At 41.8% G+C, this 21,244-nt stretch overlaps 1 protein-coding gene across 3 annotated transcripts in view; it reads left to right on the forward strand.

Moving 5' to 3' along the window:
* Positions 1 to 21,244, forward strand: part of RELN (reelin) — a 1,162,997-nt gene that overhangs the window by 483,997 nt on the left and 657,756 nt on the right. For all 3 annotated transcript variants that reach the window (XM_073573631.1, XM_073573629.1, XM_073573630.1), the window contains exon 4: positions 13,088 to 13,158. In XM_073573631.1, the coding sequence (XP_073429732.1) occupies positions 13,088 to 13,158 (71 nt within the window). The remainder of the gene's footprint in view (positions 1 to 13,087; positions 13,159 to 21,244) is intronic.

The following is a 21,244-nucleotide window of genomic DNA, read 5'->3' on the forward strand; positions in this document are numbered from 1 at the left end:
TTTTGACATATCCCCAAAATCCTTTATTATTGCTTTTGACATCTCTTGCAAGCTTCAATTCATTGTCAGCTTTAGATAATCTGATTTGTGCCCTGCAGGTTCTGCAGACAGCATTATATTCTTCTTTAGATATGCTTCCATTTTATAAACATTTTTTTCTTCCTTTTTAGCATGTGCTTAAGTTCTGTGTTCATCCATCCTGGTTTCCTTAAATGCTTCCAATTCTTCCCTCTTTTCAGAATTGTTAACAACTGTGCTTTGAGAATTTCATTTTTCAAGATTTCCCATCCTTCCTGGACATGCACTTTTTTCCACTAGGTATTTTTCAAAATGTCTTCAGAAAAAAACCTCTCAAACAAAGTAGATTACCCATAGTAATGAATAAAAAGAGCTTTGCAATTTTTTAGGCAGTTTTTAAAGAGTTTTTTTTTGTAGAGACTCTGCTTTTAAGTTCTGATAACCTCCAGTTGGACATTTACCATTGGTGTTAGATAACATCGTTTTTTGTTTGACTTGTCTGGTAGTACAAAACCTGTATAGGCAGGAAAGCTACTGTCTAGCTAGTGTTCAACCAAACAGGGATTAATTTGTGTTTTGTGCCTGAATATAAAGGTTATGGGCCAAATTCCTCAAGCAGTTTTCGCCAGTTTTCTGGGGAAAAATGCTTGAAATGCCACAAAATTTGAGGTGTTTTTATGCCAGCCCCAGCCAGCTCTGCTAAATTTTTTAAAAGATGGCAGAGCGTGAGCGAGAAGGTGTGGCCACGTATGTCCAACAAATTTATCATACATCAGAAGTGTTGTAATTTATCATAGAAATGTGCGCCTGTTCCTTTTTGTCTCACATTTCTATTTCTTACACATGGCAGCTGAAAATGGACAAAATTCAATGATGGGGAGAACAAATTCCAAGTGCTGTGAAATTGCAAAAAAAAGTGCAATTCCAGAATGGGTTTTTGGATTTTTCTTACTATGTTCACCAAATGCTAAAACTGACCTGCCATTATGACTTTCCAGGTCATTACGAGTTTGTAAGTACCAAACATGTATAGGGTTTTTTATTTAAATATTGAAAAAAAATCAAAAGTTTGTTAAAAAATTTGTTTTTTAAAATTTCATAATTTTCCAAGACCTGTAGCGTCTCCATTTTTCGTGATCTGGGACTGGGTGAGAGCATATTTTTTGTGTGTCAAATTGGCATTTTAAATCATATCATTTTGGTCTGGATATGATCTTTTAGTCGCCCATTATTGCATTTTAATGTAATGTTGCGGCGACCAAAAAAATGTAATTCTGGCATTTTGACTTCTTTTTTCACTACACCGTTTGCCGATTGGATTAATTCTTTTACCAAATATGTGTATTTTAAAAAAAAAATTTCTAATTGTTTTATTTTGAATAGTGGGTGATTTGAATTTTTATATTTTTAAAAATTTTTAATATTTTTAAAACCATTTTTTTTTTACTTTTTGTATGCCTCTATAGTCTCCATTGGAGATTAGAAGCAGCAGTTGTCTGATCGCCTCTGCTATACACAGGCGATGAACAGATCATCTGTGTGTAGCAGAAATGCTCTCTTGCTATGAGCATTGACCGCTCATAGCAACCTGGCAATAACAACCATAGGAGTCTCCTGCAGACCCCGGGTTGTTATGCGAACCCATCGGCGACCTGCGTTCATGTGACATGGGCCGCCGATGGGCAGTCAGTGGCATTTAACGGGTTAACAGCCGTGGGTGAATCACACTTCCACTCAGCTGTTAGGGGCACATGTCAGCTGTTCATAACAGCTGACATGTCCCGGGAAAGATGTGGGCTCTGCGCCGGAGCACACATCAAAGGGAGGGACATGACATGCGCTGTACATGTACGGCGCATGTCTTGAAGTGATTAACCACTGTTTTATCTCACAGAAAGAATAATTTGTAATACCCTAATGTAATGTCTGTATACTTCTCCCCCTGTCCAGGACATGTGGTATGATCAGACCATGTTCATGTATGGTCAGACATAGCCATTACATACTGCACAGCAGGGGCACATTTATAAGATTATCTGCATAGGAACAATTTTTTTAATCAGATCCAATTGTGGAACTTATTATTTTGCAGGAGAGAGAGCCCCGGAATAAGGGCCCACTGTGTATCTGCGCCAGAACTAGGGGGACTGTCACCAAGGTTCCCAGAGAATATGTTCCCGGGGGAAGTAGTTACAGGCCGGGACGGACACTCATCCAGGAACTGTGGGGGCGGGGCGACTATAAAATGAACGTAGGAGACCAGAAGGAGTGACTCGGCAAGGAGAGAGACAAGAGACAGGAAGGAGGAGTCAAAGTGGCGCTGGATAGCGAGAGTGAGCCAGTGCCTTCCAGACAGAAAGGACGCGGGTCGCCTGACCAGGGGAGTGGACGGTGCTGAGCAGCACAAGGAGGAGATACGCCTAGACCCGCGGCCGCCACTGCCCCGCTCCATACCACGGGTGTGGCCTGTATGCCGAGACCCATGGCCGCCACTGCCCCGCTCCATACCATGGGTGTGGCCTGTACGCCGAGACCCATGGCCGCCACTGCCCTACTCCATACCGTGGCTGCGGCCTGTACGTCGAGACCCGCAGCCGCCACTGCCCCGCTCCATACCGCGGCTGCGGCCTGTACGCTGAGTCTCGCGGCCACCTCTATCTTGCCTCCTAAAGGGGCAGCCCCAGCAGTGGAGAACCAGCCTGGGGCCTGCTTCGCCCCCTCCGCACCTGGGTCTAGGAATGCCCGAAGTCTGCGTTATCTCTTCTTCAGCTGGACCCTGCGGCTGAGATGCCGAACAGACACTTCCCGAACAACAACTCTGCAGGACATCAGAGATGGATAAGTGACACTTCGTTGATCGTTAACCATAGTCCAAGGACCCGTAGTCGGCCATATCGCGGCCATATAGTTACCGTCACTTGCTATACTGTTTGATATCATGTTATTTGTGTAGAAGTGTCTAGCTTCCCTGCGTGGAAAACTATTGTCAGCTTTTCAGTTTTTGAATTTTCACAAAAATTTAAAATAACCTATAAATTTTGTTCAACTTCACAATTATGTCTCCCTTGTTGTTGATTCTTCACCAAAAATTTACATTTGGTATCTTTGTTTGAAGCATGATATGTGGGAAAAGGTTGAAAAGTTCCAGGGGGCCGAATGCTTTTGCAAGGCACTATATTTGGTATTGCTGCGTCCGCAATGACCCCACCTATAAAACTGTCCCACTAGTTAACCCGTTTAGCGAACACCATAAAAAAGCAAGGCAAAAAACAATGCTTTATCATACCGCCGAACAAAAAGTGGAATAACACGAAAGACACGGATATAAATAAACATGGTACCACTGAAAACGTCATCTTGTCCCATAAAAAATGAGCCACCATACAGCTCCATCAGCAGAAAAATAAAAAAGTTATAGCTCTCAAGTGATGCAAAAATAATTATTTTTTCTATAAAATAATTTTTATTATATAAAAGCACAAAAACATAAAAAAAATATAAATGAGGAATCGCTGTAATCGTACTGACCCGAAAAATAAAACTGTCTCATCAATTTTACTACACACGTAACGGTATTAACGCCACCCCCCCAAAAAAAAGTAATTCATGAATTGCTGGTTTTTGCTTATTCTATCTCCAAAAAATCGGAATAGAAAGCGATCAAAAAATGCCATGTGCCTGAAAATTCCACCAATAAAAACATCAGCTCATCCTGCAAAAAACGAGACCTCACATGACTCCGTGGGCCAAAATATGGAAAAAATATAGCTCTCAAAATGTGGTGAGGCAAAAACTGTTTTTTGCAATATAAAGAGTCTTTTAGTGTGTGTCAACCCCACAGATATTACCCCACTTGCCACCGCTACAGGGCAAGTGGGAAGAGCTGGGCAAAGCGCCAGAATTGGCACATCTAATGTAGCGCCTTTTCTTGGCAGCTGCGGGCTGCACTTTTTAGGCTGGGGAACCTATATCAATGGCCTCTTACCAGCCTGAGAAAACCAGCCCCCAGCTGTCTGCTTTACCAAGGCTGGTTGTCAAAAATAGGGGGCCCCTATGCCGTTTTTTAAAATTATATATTAAAGTAATTTAATAAAACAGCGTGGGGACCCCTCTATTCCTGATAACCAACCTTGCTGAAGCTGACAGCTGAGGATTGCAGCCCCCAGCTGTGAGTTTTTCCTAGCTGGTTATAGAAAATACAGGGGAACCCATGCTGTTTTTCTCATATATTTATTTGTTTGTAGCGCATGAGGCGGCTGATGAATACCCCCATAAGCTGCCTCTGCTGTCACTGTTATTAGTAGCCACAGGGGTAGGCTGATGGGAGTAATAGTCCCATCATCAACCACCTGCTGTCTCTTTTATCACTTAAATGAGAGCCGTGTTTAGCACCCGGTGCCGGGGAACAGCGCTTACTGTAATGATTCTTCCCATGCATGTCACATGGATGACATCAATGTGTGGGTCATTTTGTGGCCCGTGCTGACAGTAAAAAATGGACATGTCAGCATGTTTTGCACGTGGACACAAGGTCCATGGAAACACACTGACATGTGCACAGACACATTCACTTGAATAGGCAAATTGCGCTCTGTTCCTTCCGAGTCTTTCCGTATGGCTAAGTAGTACTGTACAGCCACATATTGGGCATTGCCATGTTCAGTAAAAATTGTGGGACAAATTTTGGTGCCATTTTTACCCACTTCTTTTGCGAAAATGTAAAGTCTTTGATAAAACAAAATTTTGCTGGTAAAAATGTAGTTATTTTGTGTTCACTGCCCAATGGTATAAAATTCTGTGACACACCCATGGTGTCAATATGATCACTGCACCCCTAGATGAATTCACTGAGAGGTGTAGTTCATAAAATGGGGTCACTTATGGGGGGTTCTGTTGTTCTGGCACCTCATGGGCTCTCCCGGTGGGTCATGGCACCTGCAAACCATAACAGTAAAGTCTGGCGCTCCTTGCCTTCTGAACTTTGCACCTTGCCTGAAAAATATTTCTCAATTACATGTAGGGTATTGGCACACTCAGGAAAAAATGGACCTCAGTTTGTCGTAAAAAAAACTTCCTATTAGCCCTTAGAAAAATTAAAAACTAGGTGGCTAAAACAACATTTTAGTGGTAAAAATGTAATTTATTCTTTCTTTACCACTCAGTGCTATAAAATTCTGTGAGGCACATGTGGTGTTAATATTATCATTATACCCCTAGATGAATTCACTAGGGAGTGTAGTTTGTAAAATGAGTTCACATATAGGGGGTTTCTGTTCTGGCACCTCTGGGGTTCTGCCAATGTGACATGGCACCCTCAAACTATTCCAGCAAAATCTGAACTCCAATATGGTGCCTCTTCCCTTCTGAGCTTTGCACTGTGCCTCAAAAGTATTATTCCCCTACATATGAAGTATCAGCATACTCAAGAGAAATTGCACAACAACTTTTTGGATCCAATTTCTCCTGTTACCCTTGGTAATATAAAAAATTAGGGGCGAAAAAATTATGATTTTTTAATTTTACGGCTCTACATCATTATGAACTTCTGTGAAGCCCTTGGGGTTCAAAGTGCTCACCACACATCTAGGAAAGTTCCAAGGGGGTCTAGTTTCCAAAATGGTGTCACTTGTGGGAGTTTCCACTTTTTAGGAACATCAGGGGCTCTCCAAACGCAACATGGCGTCCGATCTCAATTCCAGCCAATTTTGCATTTAAAAGTCAAATGGCGCTCTTTCTCTTCCAAGCTCTGCCATGCACCCAAACAGTGGTTTACCCCCACATATAGGCTATCAGCGTCCTCAGGACAAATTGTGCAACAACTTTTGGGGTCCAGTTTCTCCTGTTACCCTTGGGAAAATAAGAAATTGGGGGTGAAAAGATCATTTTTGTGGAGAAAATATTTTTTATTTATACATCTCTACGTTACAGACCTCTGTAAAGCACTTGGGGGTTCAAAGTGCTCACCACACATCTAGATAAGTTCCTTGGAGGGTCTGGTTTCCAAAATGGTGTAATTTGTGGGAGGTTTCCACTGTTTAGGCACATCAGGGGCTCTCCAAATGCGACAAGGCGTCCAATCTCAATTCCAGCCAATTTTGCGCTGAAACGTCAAACGGCGCTCCTTCCCTTCCAAGCTCTGCCATGTAAACAAACAGTGGTTTACCCCCACATATGGGCTATCAGCGTCCTCAGGACAAATTGTGCAATAAATTTTGGGGTCCAATTTCTCCTATTACCTTTGGTAAAATAAAAAATTGGGGGTGAAAAGATCATTTTTGTGAAAAGAATATGATTTTTTAATTTTATGGCTCTACATCATTATAAACTTCTGTGAAGCCCTTGGGGTTCAAAGTGCTCACCACACATCTAGGTAAGTTCCGTGGGGGTCATTTCGAAAATGGTGTCACTTGTGGGGGTGTCCACTTTTTAGGAACATCAGGGGCTCTCCAAATGCAACATGGCATCCGATCTCAATTCCAGCCAATTTTGCATTTAAAAGTCAAATGGCACTCCTTCTCTTCCAAGCTCTGCCATGCGTCCAAACAGTGGTTTACCCCCACATATGGGCTATCAGTGTCCTCAGGACAAATTGTGCAACAACTTTTGGGGTCCAGTTTCTTTTGTTACCCTGGGAAAATAAAAAATTGGGGGTGAAAAGATCATTTTTGTGGAGAAAATATCATTTTTTATTTATACATCTCTACGTTACAAACCTCTGTAAAGCACTTGGAGGTTCAAAGTGCTCACCACACATCTAGATAAGTTCCTTGGAGGGTCTGGTTTCCAAAATGATGTCATTTGTGGGGGGTTTCCACTGTTTAGGCACATCACGGGCTCTCCAAATGCGACATGGCGTCCGATATCAATTCCAGCCAATTTTGCATTGAAAAGTCAAACGGTGCTCCTTCCCTTCAGAGTTCTGCCATGCACCCAAACAGTGGTTTCCCCCCACATATCAGGTATCAGCGTACTCAAGATAAATTGCATAATAACTTTTGGGGCCCAATTTCTTCTGTTACCCTTGGTAAAATAAAACAAATTGGATCTGAAGTAAATTTTTTGTAAAAAAAAAGTTAAATGTTCATTTTTTTAAACATTCCAAAAATTCCTGTGAAGTACCAGAAGGTTTAAAACAACTTCTTGAATGTTGTTTTGAGCACCTTGAGGGGTGCAGTTTTTAGAATGGTGTCACTTTTGGCTATTTTCTATCATATAGACCCCTCAAAGTGACTTCAAATGTGACGTGGTCCCGAAAAAAAAATGGTGTTGTAAAAATGAGAAATCGCTGTTTAACTTTTAACCCTTACAACTTTCTAACAAAAAAAATTTGGTTACAAAATTGTGCTGATGTAAAGTAGACATTTGGGAAATGTTACTTATTAAGTATTTTATGGGACATATCTCTGTGATTTAAGGGCATGAAAATTCAAAGTTGGAAAATTGTGAAATTTCCATTTTTTGTTTTAACAAATAAATGCAAGTCATATCAAAGAAATTTTACCACTATCATGAAGTACAATATGTCACGAGAAAACAATGTCAGAATTACCGGGCTCCATGGAAGCATTCCAGTGTTATTACCTCATAAAAGGACAGTGGTCAGAATTGAAAAAATTGGCCCGGTTATTAATATGCAAACCACCCTTGGGGGTAACGGGTTTAAGCTTCTCCTATCAAACAAACATGAAAACTTTACAGCATACAAATCGCACCTGATTGCTGTCTGATTTTTCTTTCTTGACAGGCCCATGATCTTGCATTGGCATTTTTGATCCATGATTTGGATCAAAATTTTATGTCTCCATGTTTTGGTATGGGCCACTAAGTCTGCAAAAAACGTTTGCATCTGAGCAGCTTAAGAGGCAATATCGGGTACGAGTTCTATCCATGAAAAACATAGTGTGAAAAACTGACTTCTGAGTGAGCCCCACAAAGACAAATATATCTAGACAAAGCCCTTTACTAATAAAGCCTTTAGGGGCATTCTTGAAATGGTGTTTATATGTCCCAATTTTGACTATTGAAATAATTGTGTAAAATTGGAATTACATTTAAGAAAAAAAAAACACCGCTAATATCTAACATAGACTCTGTGTTTTTAAATTATATTATTAAATTATTATGCATATTCTTACATTATTTATTTGTCTCAGATACACACAGATAGAATTTTTTCATTGCATTTTTCTTATCATCCCCTCTAAAGAAACAGCTTGTTTCTTCCTAATGGCAAGAATGTGTCAATGAGCACAGCTCTTTGAATTGAAAAGTCTCAGATATATGCAAAATAAATGTGGTGATTCTTACCCTAATTAAATGAAACAGTGTGTGACAGTGAATTAAGGGATGATAAAGGTAATTTGATTCAACATCATTTAGCTCATAGCTAATCTTTGGATTAATGTCTCCTGACAACATTTGCAGTAAATGTACATTGATCAGATTAATTGCCTTCTACCATGTTTTTTCTTAAATAAATGGTGTCTATTCTGACTAAACAAATTCTAAAAATGATGGTATATAATAGCATAACATTATTTTTCAGTGGTTTAAGCAATATACCTGTGTATTTTGAATTTTGAACATACGTTTGAAAATAGTGTTTCCCCACCCAAGCCTCTTTCCTAACAATTTAATACATTTTAGATTGTAAATTGTATTCCTATGAATATAGAACCTTTTTTTCAGACTTACTTAGCAGACTAAGAAAATCTATTCAGTTAATTGTCCATTCATAAAAAAGCGATTAAGTATTACTGTCAATTGTTTTTAAATCAAATTTGAAAAAATGTAAAAAATGTTTATTTTTTGTCATAAGAACATCATGTTTCATGACAAGCCATTCAACAGGAATTTATGTTTCTGAATAAAATAATGAGGTAATAAATATATTACGTTCAGTAGCTGAAATCTTACAACATTGTAGCAGTTGGTATGAGAAATGTATGAAGCCCTATTGAATCTAACAGAATTCAAAAATAATTGGAAATGCATTAATCACCTACAAAAATAAATATATAAGTAAAGCAATTCAAAACACTCCTATATTTTTTTACTGTTTAAGTTATAACTTTTAATGGCTTAAACAGATATTGTTGAAGACAAAGAAATTGTTTATTAGATATTAGCAGTTTCCTGAATGTGAGGACCCTTGAATTAATGTTGAATGTGGCTCTTAGCTACAAATCTGGGCACATGTATGGTTCTCTAAGGACTTATGTCAGGAGGGTTGAAACAAGTTTTAGTGCCTCAAAGAAGGACAATCTACATCTGCCGTAGAATGAAGCTGACAGCTGTGGATCAGAAAAAATATAGAAAAAATCCTTTAGGCTGGTGTCTCCGAAGAGAAATACAGGAGGGTATACTGTAAAAGAATCCTGTACAGTGTAAAAAAAAAAATCACTTGTTATAGCACATTTTAAGTGAGCCCCCCAACCCGTTTTCTTAGAGAGCAATAAGTAGCATGAGCTTTTGAATTTTGTCAGACATAGGTATTCTCCTAATTATTTATTCTAAAATGGAGTTCTGTTTGATAATATATTATCTTACATTATATTCCTTGTCCCTTTCTTTTTTTCTCCTAAATACAGGTAGCAAAATAATCCAAAAATCTTTTCTAGTTAGAGAGAAATTAAAGGGGGTGTGCTTTCAACAGAAATTGTTTTGAAACTCTACAAGTTGTGCAATAAATGTCTAACAGGTGTAAGCCCAAGAGGTGGGACCCGCATCCCCCTAACCTACTGTCTCCTTCCCCACCATCCTGCAGAATGTAAGCCCAAAATGGCAGGGTCCTCTCCCCTCTGTATCAGTCTGTCATTGTTAATTTGTTTACTGTAAGTGATATCTATAATTTGAATGTAACCCCTTCTCATGTACAGCACCATGGAATCAATGGTGCTATATAAATAAATAATAATAATCTATTACACATTTTCATATCTGATGTGAGAGAACCCATTTAAAAGGTTTTATTTGTTATTCCGTAGGTTTGCAGGTGTAAAAAAAAATAGCAAACTCATATATGCTCAACCACCATAGGTCTGTTGCTGCCTCTCTGCTGCTCCCACTTTCTATTGACAGGCTGGAGTGATGATGGTATGACACCAGGTGTAATAATTATAGGGGATAACTCAGGAGACTCTGTGAGTGGAACAAGATGACTACAGGACACAGCTTTATAAGTGGTAAAGTCTATATTAACACACGGTGATACAACAGATGCAGAAAGAAACTCAAGTCCACAACACTTGGAGAAAATATAAGGAGTAGCTTAGCAGTCTATAGGAACTTCAGAGGAAAATGCAATCAAGCAAAAAGTCTATGAAGCACAGTTATTCTTGAGGATACTTGGCATGAATAAATCGTTGTCTTAGTCCAGACACAGATAGGTAAGCTTAAAAGGCAGTTCAAATCTTAGCTTGACCAGGGAGGCCTGGAAAATAGTCTCAGGCTCTTGCAGAGCAGGAACAGCTTACATGTCCAGCAAATGCAGATGGAAGTGAAACACGAGCAGCAGAGGAAGAAGAGTTCTGGAAACTGGAGTATGCAGCAGGAACTCAGAGCAGAGCAGCAGGATCACCACACAGGTTCACAGGAGACGGTATATAGCCAGGGAGCAATCAGAGGTCAGGAGCTGGATGCAAGGCAGAATACTCAAGCACAGACTGAAGGCTGGGGTGGAGTTTTATAGCAGGAGGACACAATGCACATGAGACCAAGGACACCATCTTGGAAAAGGGCAGTAATGCAAAAAGGTAAAAATGTTCAGAGTCCTAACACCAGGGTCCATTGTTGACAATCACTGTGCCCAGTGATGGTGCCAAGCCAATCAGCACAAGACGGCTGAACCCAATGATTGTCTGCATTGGTAACGTACATTGTATTTGTTAAGTCACTGTTGCAGTCTACCAGCATCGAGTCAAGATAGGAGGAGGGTGGTAGCACTGGACCGATGGTGGGTGACTAAAGATGAAATGGATATTTCTTTTTTTAAGTCAACAAGCCTAAGGAATAAAAAAATGTTTTTCTTGGAAATAAAAATTAAGTATATCTTTATTAAATTCTAATATTTGCTCTCTGTTCATTAATTGTAATGGTGTTCATAAAAAATAATCTTTATCTTCTCACAAGAGTTACTATATTACATTATATTACACTATAATATTACATGTTATATACAGGATGCTTAAAGTAACTTATCTTGCAATTTACTGTAGTCAAATAAGTAACAAACATATACCATAAACTTCATGATGTCCTCATGTAAAATCTGTGGCAATTTTACAAAATAATTGGGATGCTACAAATTCAGTTACTTGTGGTTAGGATTTTCCAAACCCCAGTCACATATATGGTACCGTATTTTTCAGCGTATAAGACAACATTTTTAAACCCTGAAAATCTTCTCAAAAGTTGGGGGTCATCTTAGGGTACGTTTCCATGTACCGTATTCCCTGCGCTTTGGACGGAGCAGAAACCCCGCTCTGCCCTAAGCCCCGCCCCTTCTGTTCGCGCTGTGCTTCCGGATGTGCTCATTGAACACATCTGGAATTGCCGCAGCGTAGCCATAAAGTAGGCAGTTTACCTTGCAGAGACTGAGCGTCTCCGCAAAGTAAACCGACATGCTGCGGTCTAAAAAGACGTGCCGCATGTCCTGACCGTGGAAACATGCCCTTATACGCCGGGTCTCATCTTATAGGGTGGGTGTGGGCCAATCTGCTTATGGTGCAGGGGAGTGGTCCTGATGACAAAGGGAGGAGGTGTATCACAGGGAAGGTGTAAGTGGAGAATCCCCCTATTACCTCATTTGTGACAGTGGTGCTATCTGCGGGTCTCTTTGCTGGGGGGCAGTGGAGGCTCTGGCTCGTCTTTCAGCAGCCTGGGGGCTCTGTGCTGGGAGGCGGCAGCGGTGGCGGCTCTTTGTGCAGTGTCGGGACTCCGCCGGCATGTCCCCAAAGCCCGGAGGCCCCGGCAGCTCCATTTCTGTGATGCGGTGGCCTCTGGGAAAATGTCCGCTGGGAGCGGCTAATGCTTAGATTCAGATCTCGTCCCGAGATCTCGGGAGACGAGATCTGAATCTGAGCATGCGCCGACCCCAGCGGTCATTTTCCCAGAGGCCACCACATCGCAGCAATGGAGCTGTTGGGGCCTCCAGGCTTTTGGGTAAATGCTGGTGGAGCCCCGATGCTGCACAAAGAGCCACTGCCGCCCCCCAGGACAGAGCCCCCATGCTGCTGAAAGAGCAGCCGGTGTCGCCCCCCAGCACAGAGACCCGCAGAGAGCACCGCTGCCACAAATAAGGTAATAGGTGGGATACTCAATTTACACCTTCCCTGTGAGATGCCCCCTCCCTTCGTCATCGGGACCACTCCCCTCACCATATGCAGATTGTCCTGCACCCACCCTATAAGATGACACCTGGTGTATAAGAAGACCCCTGACTTTTAAGAAGATTTTATATATTAGCTAGTCAAGTTGGGGGGCCGTCTTATACACCCAGTCATCTTATATGCTGGAAAATATGGTAATTTAATATGTTGGGTTTTTATTAAAGAATCCACAGTGAACATCTGTGACAAAACAGCCAAGCCTAAATGTACAATTTTATCGATTTGTGCTGGAACCATATATTTAGTATAAATATTCTTCATGCTTTGGAAAAAAAGGCTTTCCTAATTTAACAGAACAGGATGCAATCCCATTCTTGGCTCTAAATGTATGGTTCCAACATGGATCCATAATAATATTTAGTATTTCAAGCCTCAAACTCTGTTCCAAATTTTCCCTTTTCGTTTGGGTGATAGAATTTTTTGCTGACAAAAATATTGTAGTCTTCACCGCTGTAGTTTAAAAGACCAGAGCACTGACAAAAACCTGACAGACCCAATTATAAGTGAGTAGGAATAGTACAAGCCGATATTGTTGACAATATCTAATATATACAATACATTTGTTACATAGGATGCTGAAGTATGAATAATTGCCAAAGTAAATGTCAAAAAGACACTGAGTCATGGAGTTATGTATATTTGTAGATTGAATCATAGTCTGTTCTTTCTTTTGTATACAGGGCAACAGCTACTCACAGAGACCAGGTTATATTCAAAGATGCGCTAGCACAGCAATTATGTGAGCAAGGAGGTAAGAATCCCAAAATATTACAATTTTATATATATGTTGTGTTTTTGCAGTTCATGCTTTGGAAATTGTGGGGATTTTTTTTATTGATCAAAGAGTATCTCAGATTTTTGTATACGCTTAAGGCACTTATCCTCTCACAATCATTGGATCTGTTACCTTTTATCTTTACTAATGAGGGACCAAGGGACTTCAGCTTTAAGGCTAATGGGAGACACTAACATGTCAAAGAACAACTCAGAATGTTCAAAATTATTCAGTTGTCATTTCATGCCAAGAATTTTGGAATCGGCATTGTTAATAAACCAATTACTTGCTATTAATTTGGAATATAATATGTATATATGTATATATTTATACATACATCTGCATGTGTGTTTGTGTGTGTGTGTGTGTATATATATATATATATATATATATATATATACAGTGTGTGTGTATAATACAGTAGTGCCGCAGTAGCACACGGATGCAGTGAAAAGGCAAAGACCCAGCAAAGTTCCAACACGAAAGATTCTTTAATTTGTTTCCTTCACATCATTAATTGTCCAACTCATATAAACACTAGTGCATAGCAATAATGTCCAATTCATAGCCCTACATACTACCCAGTATCCTCTGGATAGCAACTGGGCACATATACTCTGGGTTGCACAGTCACTACACACACCAATCCACCTTCATGACCGGTTGCCATGGGCGACTGCACGGCAGTGTCAATGTCTCTTTACTCACAGCTTTTCCACAGTGCATGATATCCCTCCCTCGGGCACAAGACAGTCCTTCAGCCACATGGAAAACCTGGCCTGGAATGAAACTGACTGCATGATTATCGTCCTGCTTTCTGATTCAAAACACAACAGCCAGAGCAGGTTTTCCCAGTTCTGCCTTGGACACTGGCAAGCCCAAGACTAACACTTATTTTTACACTGCATTGCAATCACAGCTACGCCTGTGACTGGCAACTCGGAGTTTCAACTCTCTCCATAATTTTCCTATAAAATTAATGTCTGGAGACTGACTAGGACACTCCATGACCTTAATGTGCTTCTTTTTGAGCCACTCCTTTGTTGCCTTGGCTATATGTTTTGGGTCATTGTCTTGCTGAAGACCCAGCCACGACCCATTTTTAATGTCCTGGTGGAGGGAAGGAGGTTGTCACTCAAGGTTTTACGGTACATGGCTCCATCCATTCTCCCATTGATACGGTGAAGTAGTCCTGTCCCCTTAGCCGAGAAACATCCCAAAATATAATGTTTCCACCTCCATGCTTGACAGTAGGGACGGCATTCTTTGGGTCTTAGGCAGCATTTCTCTTCCTCCAAACACGGAGAGTTGAGTTAATGCCAAAGTCCTCAATTTTTCTCTCATCTGACCACAGCACCGTCTCCCAATCACTCACATAATCATCCAGGTGTTCATTGGCAAACTTCAGATAGGCCTGCACATGTGCCTTCTTGAGCGGGAGACCTTGCGGGCACTGCATGATTTTAAAACATTACAGCGTAATGTGTTAAAAATGGTTTTGGTCCCAGCTGTCATGAGATCATTAACAAGTTCCCCTGGTGCAGTTTTAGGCAGATCTCTCACCTTCTTCATGATCAAGGATACCCCACAAGGTGAGATTTTGCATAGTGCCCCAGATCGATGTTGATTGACAGTCATTTTGTATTTCTTACATTTTCTTACTATTACACCAGCAGTTGTCACCTTCTCACCCAGCATCTTACTTATGGTTTTGTAGCCAATTCCAGCTTTGTGCAGGTCTATGATCTTGTCCCTGACATCCTTAGAAAGTTCTTTGGTCTTGCCCATTTTGTAGAGGTTAGAGTCTGACTGATTAATTGAGTCTGTGTACAGGAGTCTTTTTTTAAAGGTGACTATGAAAGACAGCTGTCCTAAATGCAGGAAAAGAGTCGATTCGGAGTGTCTAACTGGTCTGTAGGAGCCAGAACTTTTAATGGTTGGTAGGGGATCAAATACATATTTCTCACTGCAAAATGCAAATAAATTTATATAATTTAGAAAATATGATTTTTTTAATTTTATTTTTGATATTCAATCTCTCAATGTTAAAATTAACCTACCCTTAAAATTATAGATTGTTCATTTCTTTGTCAGTGGGCAAACTTACAAAATCAGCAAGTGATCAAATACTTACCTGTATTTTTCGCTTTATAAGACGCACCTGATGATAAGACACACCCCCAAATTTGATGAAGAAAAAGAGAATTTTTTTATGTTAAATGGAGGTGTGTCTTATAATGCCAGTGTCCGTCTTTCAAATAATATACAGTATATGTCCCTCATCCTGGTATCTATATAACTCCCCATCCTGGTACATGGCCCCCTTGTGCTGGCACATAGCCCCCATCAAATCCTGGATATGTCCCCCCGGTCACTATATGCCCCCTGCTGATGCTGACTTGCACATGGCCCCTCCGTCCATATATTCCCCCCTGCTGGCATGCACACAGCCCCCCCATCCCTATATTTTCTCCTGCTGGCATGCACATGCCCCCTCATCCCTATATTCCCCCTGCTGGCATGCACACGGCCCCCCTTCCCTATATTCCCCCTGCTGGAATGGACACGGCTCCCCCGTCCCTATATTCCCCCCTGCTGGCATGCACACGGCCCTCCCCGTCCCTATATTCCCCCCTGCTGTCATGCACACGACCCCCCCGTCCCTATATTCCCCCCTGCTGGCATGCACATGGCCCCCCATCCCTATATTCCCCCCTGCTGTCATGCACACGGCCCCCTGTCCCTATATGCCCCCCTGCAGGCAAGCACATGATAAAATAGCAAACAGTTAACTCACCGATGATGGCTCCGTGCTCCCAGCTCCCCCACAGCTCTTCCTGTGTCTGTGCTGACATCCAGGAGCTGCTCATACAGGCATTTCATTGTAGCTTCAGGACCTTCCATCACATGACCGCAGTGCTGCACACTGTGAGTCAAGTGACCGCAGGTCCTATTGGCACAGACACAGGAAGAGCCAGGGAGGAGCTGGGAGCCCGGAGCCATCATCAGAAGGTGATTATAGTGACGGGGCAGTGGGGGGAGAGTGCAGGCACATGCAATATGCACTGCTCCCTTGTCCACCAACTCAGCGCGGCTTCAGCACCGAGGTGATGGACAGCGGGTGCAGTGAATATTACATGAGCCTAATGAGCGGGAGCACTGACCACCCGCTGTCTCTGCAGCCCACAGCTAGCCCACCCCAGCCCCCTGACACCACTCCAGAGCCGCCCCTCCCTCCTCTATAGCGCACATTCGGATTATAAGACGCACCCCCCACTTTCCCCCAAAATTTGGGGGAACAAAAGTGTGTCTTATAATCCAAAAAATACGGTATTTCCCTCACTGTATCTATCTATCTATCTATCTATCTATCTATCTATCTATATACAGCTCTGGTAAAAATTAAGAGACCACTGCAAAATTTTCAGTTTGTCTGATTTTTCTCTTTGTAGGTATATTTTTGAGTAAAATGTAAATTGCTCTTTTGTTCTATAAACTACTGACAACATGTCTTCGAATTTCCAAGCACTAAATTTTGTATTTATTTTCAGTAAACGATAAATAGTCAAAAGAACAAAAATATGCAGTGCTTGCAGACCTCAAATAATGCTAAGAAAACAAGTTCATAATAATTTAGAAACAAGAATGCTAATGTTTTAACTCAGGAAGAGTTCAGAAATCAATATTTTGTGGAATAACCATGACTTTTAATCACAGCTTTCATGCGTCTTGGCATGCTTTCCACCAGTCTTTCAAACTGCTTTTGGGTGGCCTCATTGGTACAAAAATTTAAGCAGTTCTTCTTTGCTTGATAGCTTGTGACTATCCATCTTCCTCTTGATTACATTACAGAAGTTTTTCAATGGAGTTCAGGTCTGGAGATTGGGCTGGCCATGACAGGGATTTGACGTGGTGATCCTTCATTCACACATTGATTGACCTAGCTGTGTGGCATGGCACATTGTCCTGCGGGAAAAACCAGCCCTCAGATTTGGGGAACATTGTCTGAGCAACTTTTTTTTCCCAGGATAACCTTGTATGTGGCTTGATTCATACGTTCTTCGCAAATATTCACCTGCCCAATTCCAGCCTTGCTGAAGCATCCCCAGATCATCACCGATCCTCCACCAAATTTCACAGTGGGTGCAAGACACTGTGGCTTATACGCCTCTTCATTTCTCCGTCTAACCATTTGATGACCAGGTGTTGGGCAAAACTGAAAATTACACTCATCAGAGAAGATTACCTTACTCCAGTCCTCTATGGTCTAATCCGAATGGTCTTTGGCAAACTTCAGCCTGGCTCTCCTTTGCGTCTCATTGATGAAAGGCTTTTTCTAGCTTTACATGACTTGAGCCCTCCCTCTAGGAGCCTTTTGCAAACTGTTCTTGCCATACACTTCACTCCAGCTGCCATTTGCCATTCCTTTTGTAGGTCACTTGATCTCATCCTGCGATTGCTGAGTGACATTCGAATAAGATGATGGTCATCCCGATCAGTGGAGAGTCTTTTTTCCCCTCTGCCAGTCTGTAGCTTTGTTGTCCTCAATGTCTGCTGCTTGACCTTGTTGTAATGGACAGCCATCTTATAACTTTTAAGGATGGAGGCAACATGATGCTCACTGTATCCCTCTGCTAGTAAAACCAGAATTGAGTCCTTCTTTTCCTCACTCAAGACTTTTCTTTTCAACTCCTTTGGCATGGTTAAAAGTTATTTTTTTCATTCCTATTACTTTTAGATATTACTAGCACTTGTTTTGCCATCCAGCTTGTCCTAAACCAAGAGGATTGTGAACACGACAGCAGGGTTTTTTTTATACTTTCCTTTGCTAAATAAGATTTGGTTCAGGTGATCACCTAATCAGAAGCACATTAAGTAGAATGAGGTGTACTCTAGTTGGAATTCAACTGACACTGGAATGGAATGGCTGTTTGACATGTAGGGAAGCTGATTTTTATAAAACTGTGCAGTGGTCTCTTAATTTTTGCCAGAGCTGTATATGTGTGTGTGTGTGTTTTAAAGAATATTTCCTTTGAAAATGATGTGTAAATCACATAGAGAATTGCTGTATGTAAAAGATCATGCTAAAAATGCATTGTAATCGGATAACAATCGCACTGCATTCAGATGTCAGTCGGATGATAGGTGTGAGAAATCGGATTGTACTCGCATGACACTTGCATTACATTCCTTAGACTCTCGGTAGGGAGACAGACCGATTTTTCATACGTTTAGTGTGACTCCACCCTTAAACGCATCCTGCTACTGATCTGGAATTACCGTGGCTGCTAGCACCAAATTTGCCCTCCAATAGATGCTCATTAAAGGATTTTAATACTCATTCCAATTACAAAGCCTCTAAATTCTCATTGATGGCTATTTTGCCTTGCAAAATCAACTGCTGACTCAGTTGAGGAGTGGTTAATTTGCTTGACTGCTACCTTCCTTGGACATGATACCTGTTTATCAGGCTGCTTCTCCAGAACAGAACCCTGATTCTCTGTTACCCGTGGTCACCATGGAATGAAGCCCATACGTGGGTGGTTGGGAGAGCGGCACGCTATGCATACAGGTCCTGAAGTGGCAGGCATACAGAAATCAACCCCTGCATGGGTGGTGAGGAGAATGGCCTCCAGAGGACACCACGGCTGCCCTGCCTCATCACCCACTGCACCCACAGCGACTCACATGGTTACTTGGGAGAGTGATGAGGTTGTGAGGGCTTAAGCAGCGCCTCTGTCAGGTTTAGACTTGCCTCCGCTCCTGGGGTCCTTTTTTTTATTCTATGTTATTTTAATAATTTGATTTTCCTATCCACATTTGCTTGCAGGGCACTATTCCTGCTCTTACCCCCATTTGCTTACTTTTACATTCCCGTTGCCCTTACTATGTTTATTTTACAGCCATTTTAAAGCACCAAAGTTTGGGTCGCCGTTGACTTCTATGTGGTTTGGGGTCAAGTTCGGATACCAAACCAAACTTTGAACTCCAGTTCTGCTGAACCTGACAAATCCAAACATCAAAGGTCCACTCCTCCCTAGATTTCCAGTGTTACTGCAAGAAATAGTTGGCAAGGATTGGCAGTTTCAAATGTGCCATGCTGATAGGCTCCTACCCAAAAATTCAAAGTGTACTTCAACAAAATATTAGCTTAAGGATGTGTCTATGCAACCACACTATTTTAGTTGTTTATTTTTCTTTTTCCACCCAAAATGTTTTATTTTTTAATTGAATTGTACAGATTATAGGTGACATTAAAAGTTCTGAAATTATGATTTGTTTACATGACAAAATTCTTGCAATTTAACAGGGGTGTGTAGACTTTTTATTCCACTTTAAATGGCTTCTCATGAAGAATAAGGAGTTCTACTCTGGTAAAGCTTACTTAAGCTGCATTTAGACTGAAAGGTTATCATGAACAAGTGTTGCCCTGGACAGGAGGGTGGGCCCACTCTTGGGCGACGGCACTGGCACAGGGTCCCTCATAGTACAATCAAGTGTCTCTGACGGTGGAGGTGCACACCCGCCGTCAGACACATCGGCGTACTATGAGGGGCCCTGTGCCAGTACCGCCGCCCACGATTGGGCCCCCCCTGCTTGCTCAGGGCCCCAGCACTTGCAATACTTACCTCTCCCTGCTCCACCGCTGTGTAGTCTGGGCTGTTAAATCCTTCACTGGGACTGCCACTACAAATTTGGTGTACTGATAGATGATGGTTAAGACGTAGCAATGCCCTGTCCTGCTGGGCTCTATCTTCAGATGATCAATGGCTTCCATTTGTTATGGATGTCGACTCACAATGAGATGCAGTGGTGGTTTATCATCAGCTTTCACAGTTTTCCTACTCACAGACGTGTGACATTCCTGCCCACATTTTTAAATGTGTCCTCTCATGCCAATCCAATAGAATCGCCTACAGATGGAGATGAGTAACGGTGATGGGATCCACGGTACTGCGATACAGCAACCCTTTCTTCACAAAGAACTGTTTTCGCTGTCTCCACAGACAAAGTATTTGAGGGTCAGCATCGCCTCTGTGAGAATTCTCCCGGGAGTTTTTCCCGTGATTAGGAATTCCAAAATTTCTGCAATCACTCGACTTTCCGTCTGTACTTGTATCCATCTCGTTTCCTCTTGCGGAGAGTCTGGACTGTCTTACTGAGACTGAAATATATATGAAGATTTAAAAATACCCCAACAGTACATACTGGTGTATGCTTCAAAAACATTTCCTTTTTTCTACTTTTTAGATTGTTGTCTAATCCATACTGAGGCTGTGAGTGTCTTTGTCAGACTCCGGAAATATACACAGAGATTTTTAATGTTTAAACTATGCTATATATACCTCCTATCCGGTGATACTGTACCCTTTCTCAACTTTCTACAATCTTGTCGAATCCATATTGGGCCTGAGACCGTCTGAGTCTGCCTCCTGATATATAGACATAGATTTTTAATGTGTAAACTATGCTATATACACCTGGTATCTGGTGATACTGTACCCTTTCTCAGCTTTCTACAATCTTGTCGAATCCATACTGGACCTGAGACCATCTGAGTCTGCCTCCTGATTAGAGATGAGCGGTGTTCGAGTCGAACTGTTCGCCAAGTTCAAATTCGAGCTGTTTTGGGTGGTGTTCGAGCCGTTCGTCGAACTCGAACACTGCTTAACCCCTTCCTGACATCCGATGTACTATCCCGTCCACGGTACCCGGGCCCGTATGACCGTGGACGGGATAGTACGTCGGGCCCTTTAATGCGATACCGCGACTAAAGTCGCAGTGATCGCATTAAAATTCCGACGCCATCTCACCTTAGAAAAGATGGCGTCGGCATCCCGGGCTGCGATCCCGCCCCCCCGGCATCCAGAGCGCTGTGATTGGCTGTTCAATTCTGAACAGCCAATCGCAGCGTTTCTCATTGTTTCAGCCAATCAGCTTGGCTGAAACAATGATGTCCTAGGCTGGGATCGAGTACCAATGTACTCGATCCTAGAGCCGGTGCCTGGCAATGCCAATCGCAGTGCACAGCGGCGCTATATCGCCACTGTGCCCTGCCAGT

Source organism: Dendrobates tinctorius, unplaced genomic scaffold (genome assembly GCF_039654945.1).
Source record: "Dendrobates tinctorius isolate UK_male_01 unplaced genomic scaffold, ASM3965494v1 ptg000035l, whole genome shotgun sequence".
Lineage (NCBI taxonomy): Eukaryota > Metazoa > Chordata > Amphibia > Anura > Dendrobatidae > Dendrobates > Dendrobates tinctorius.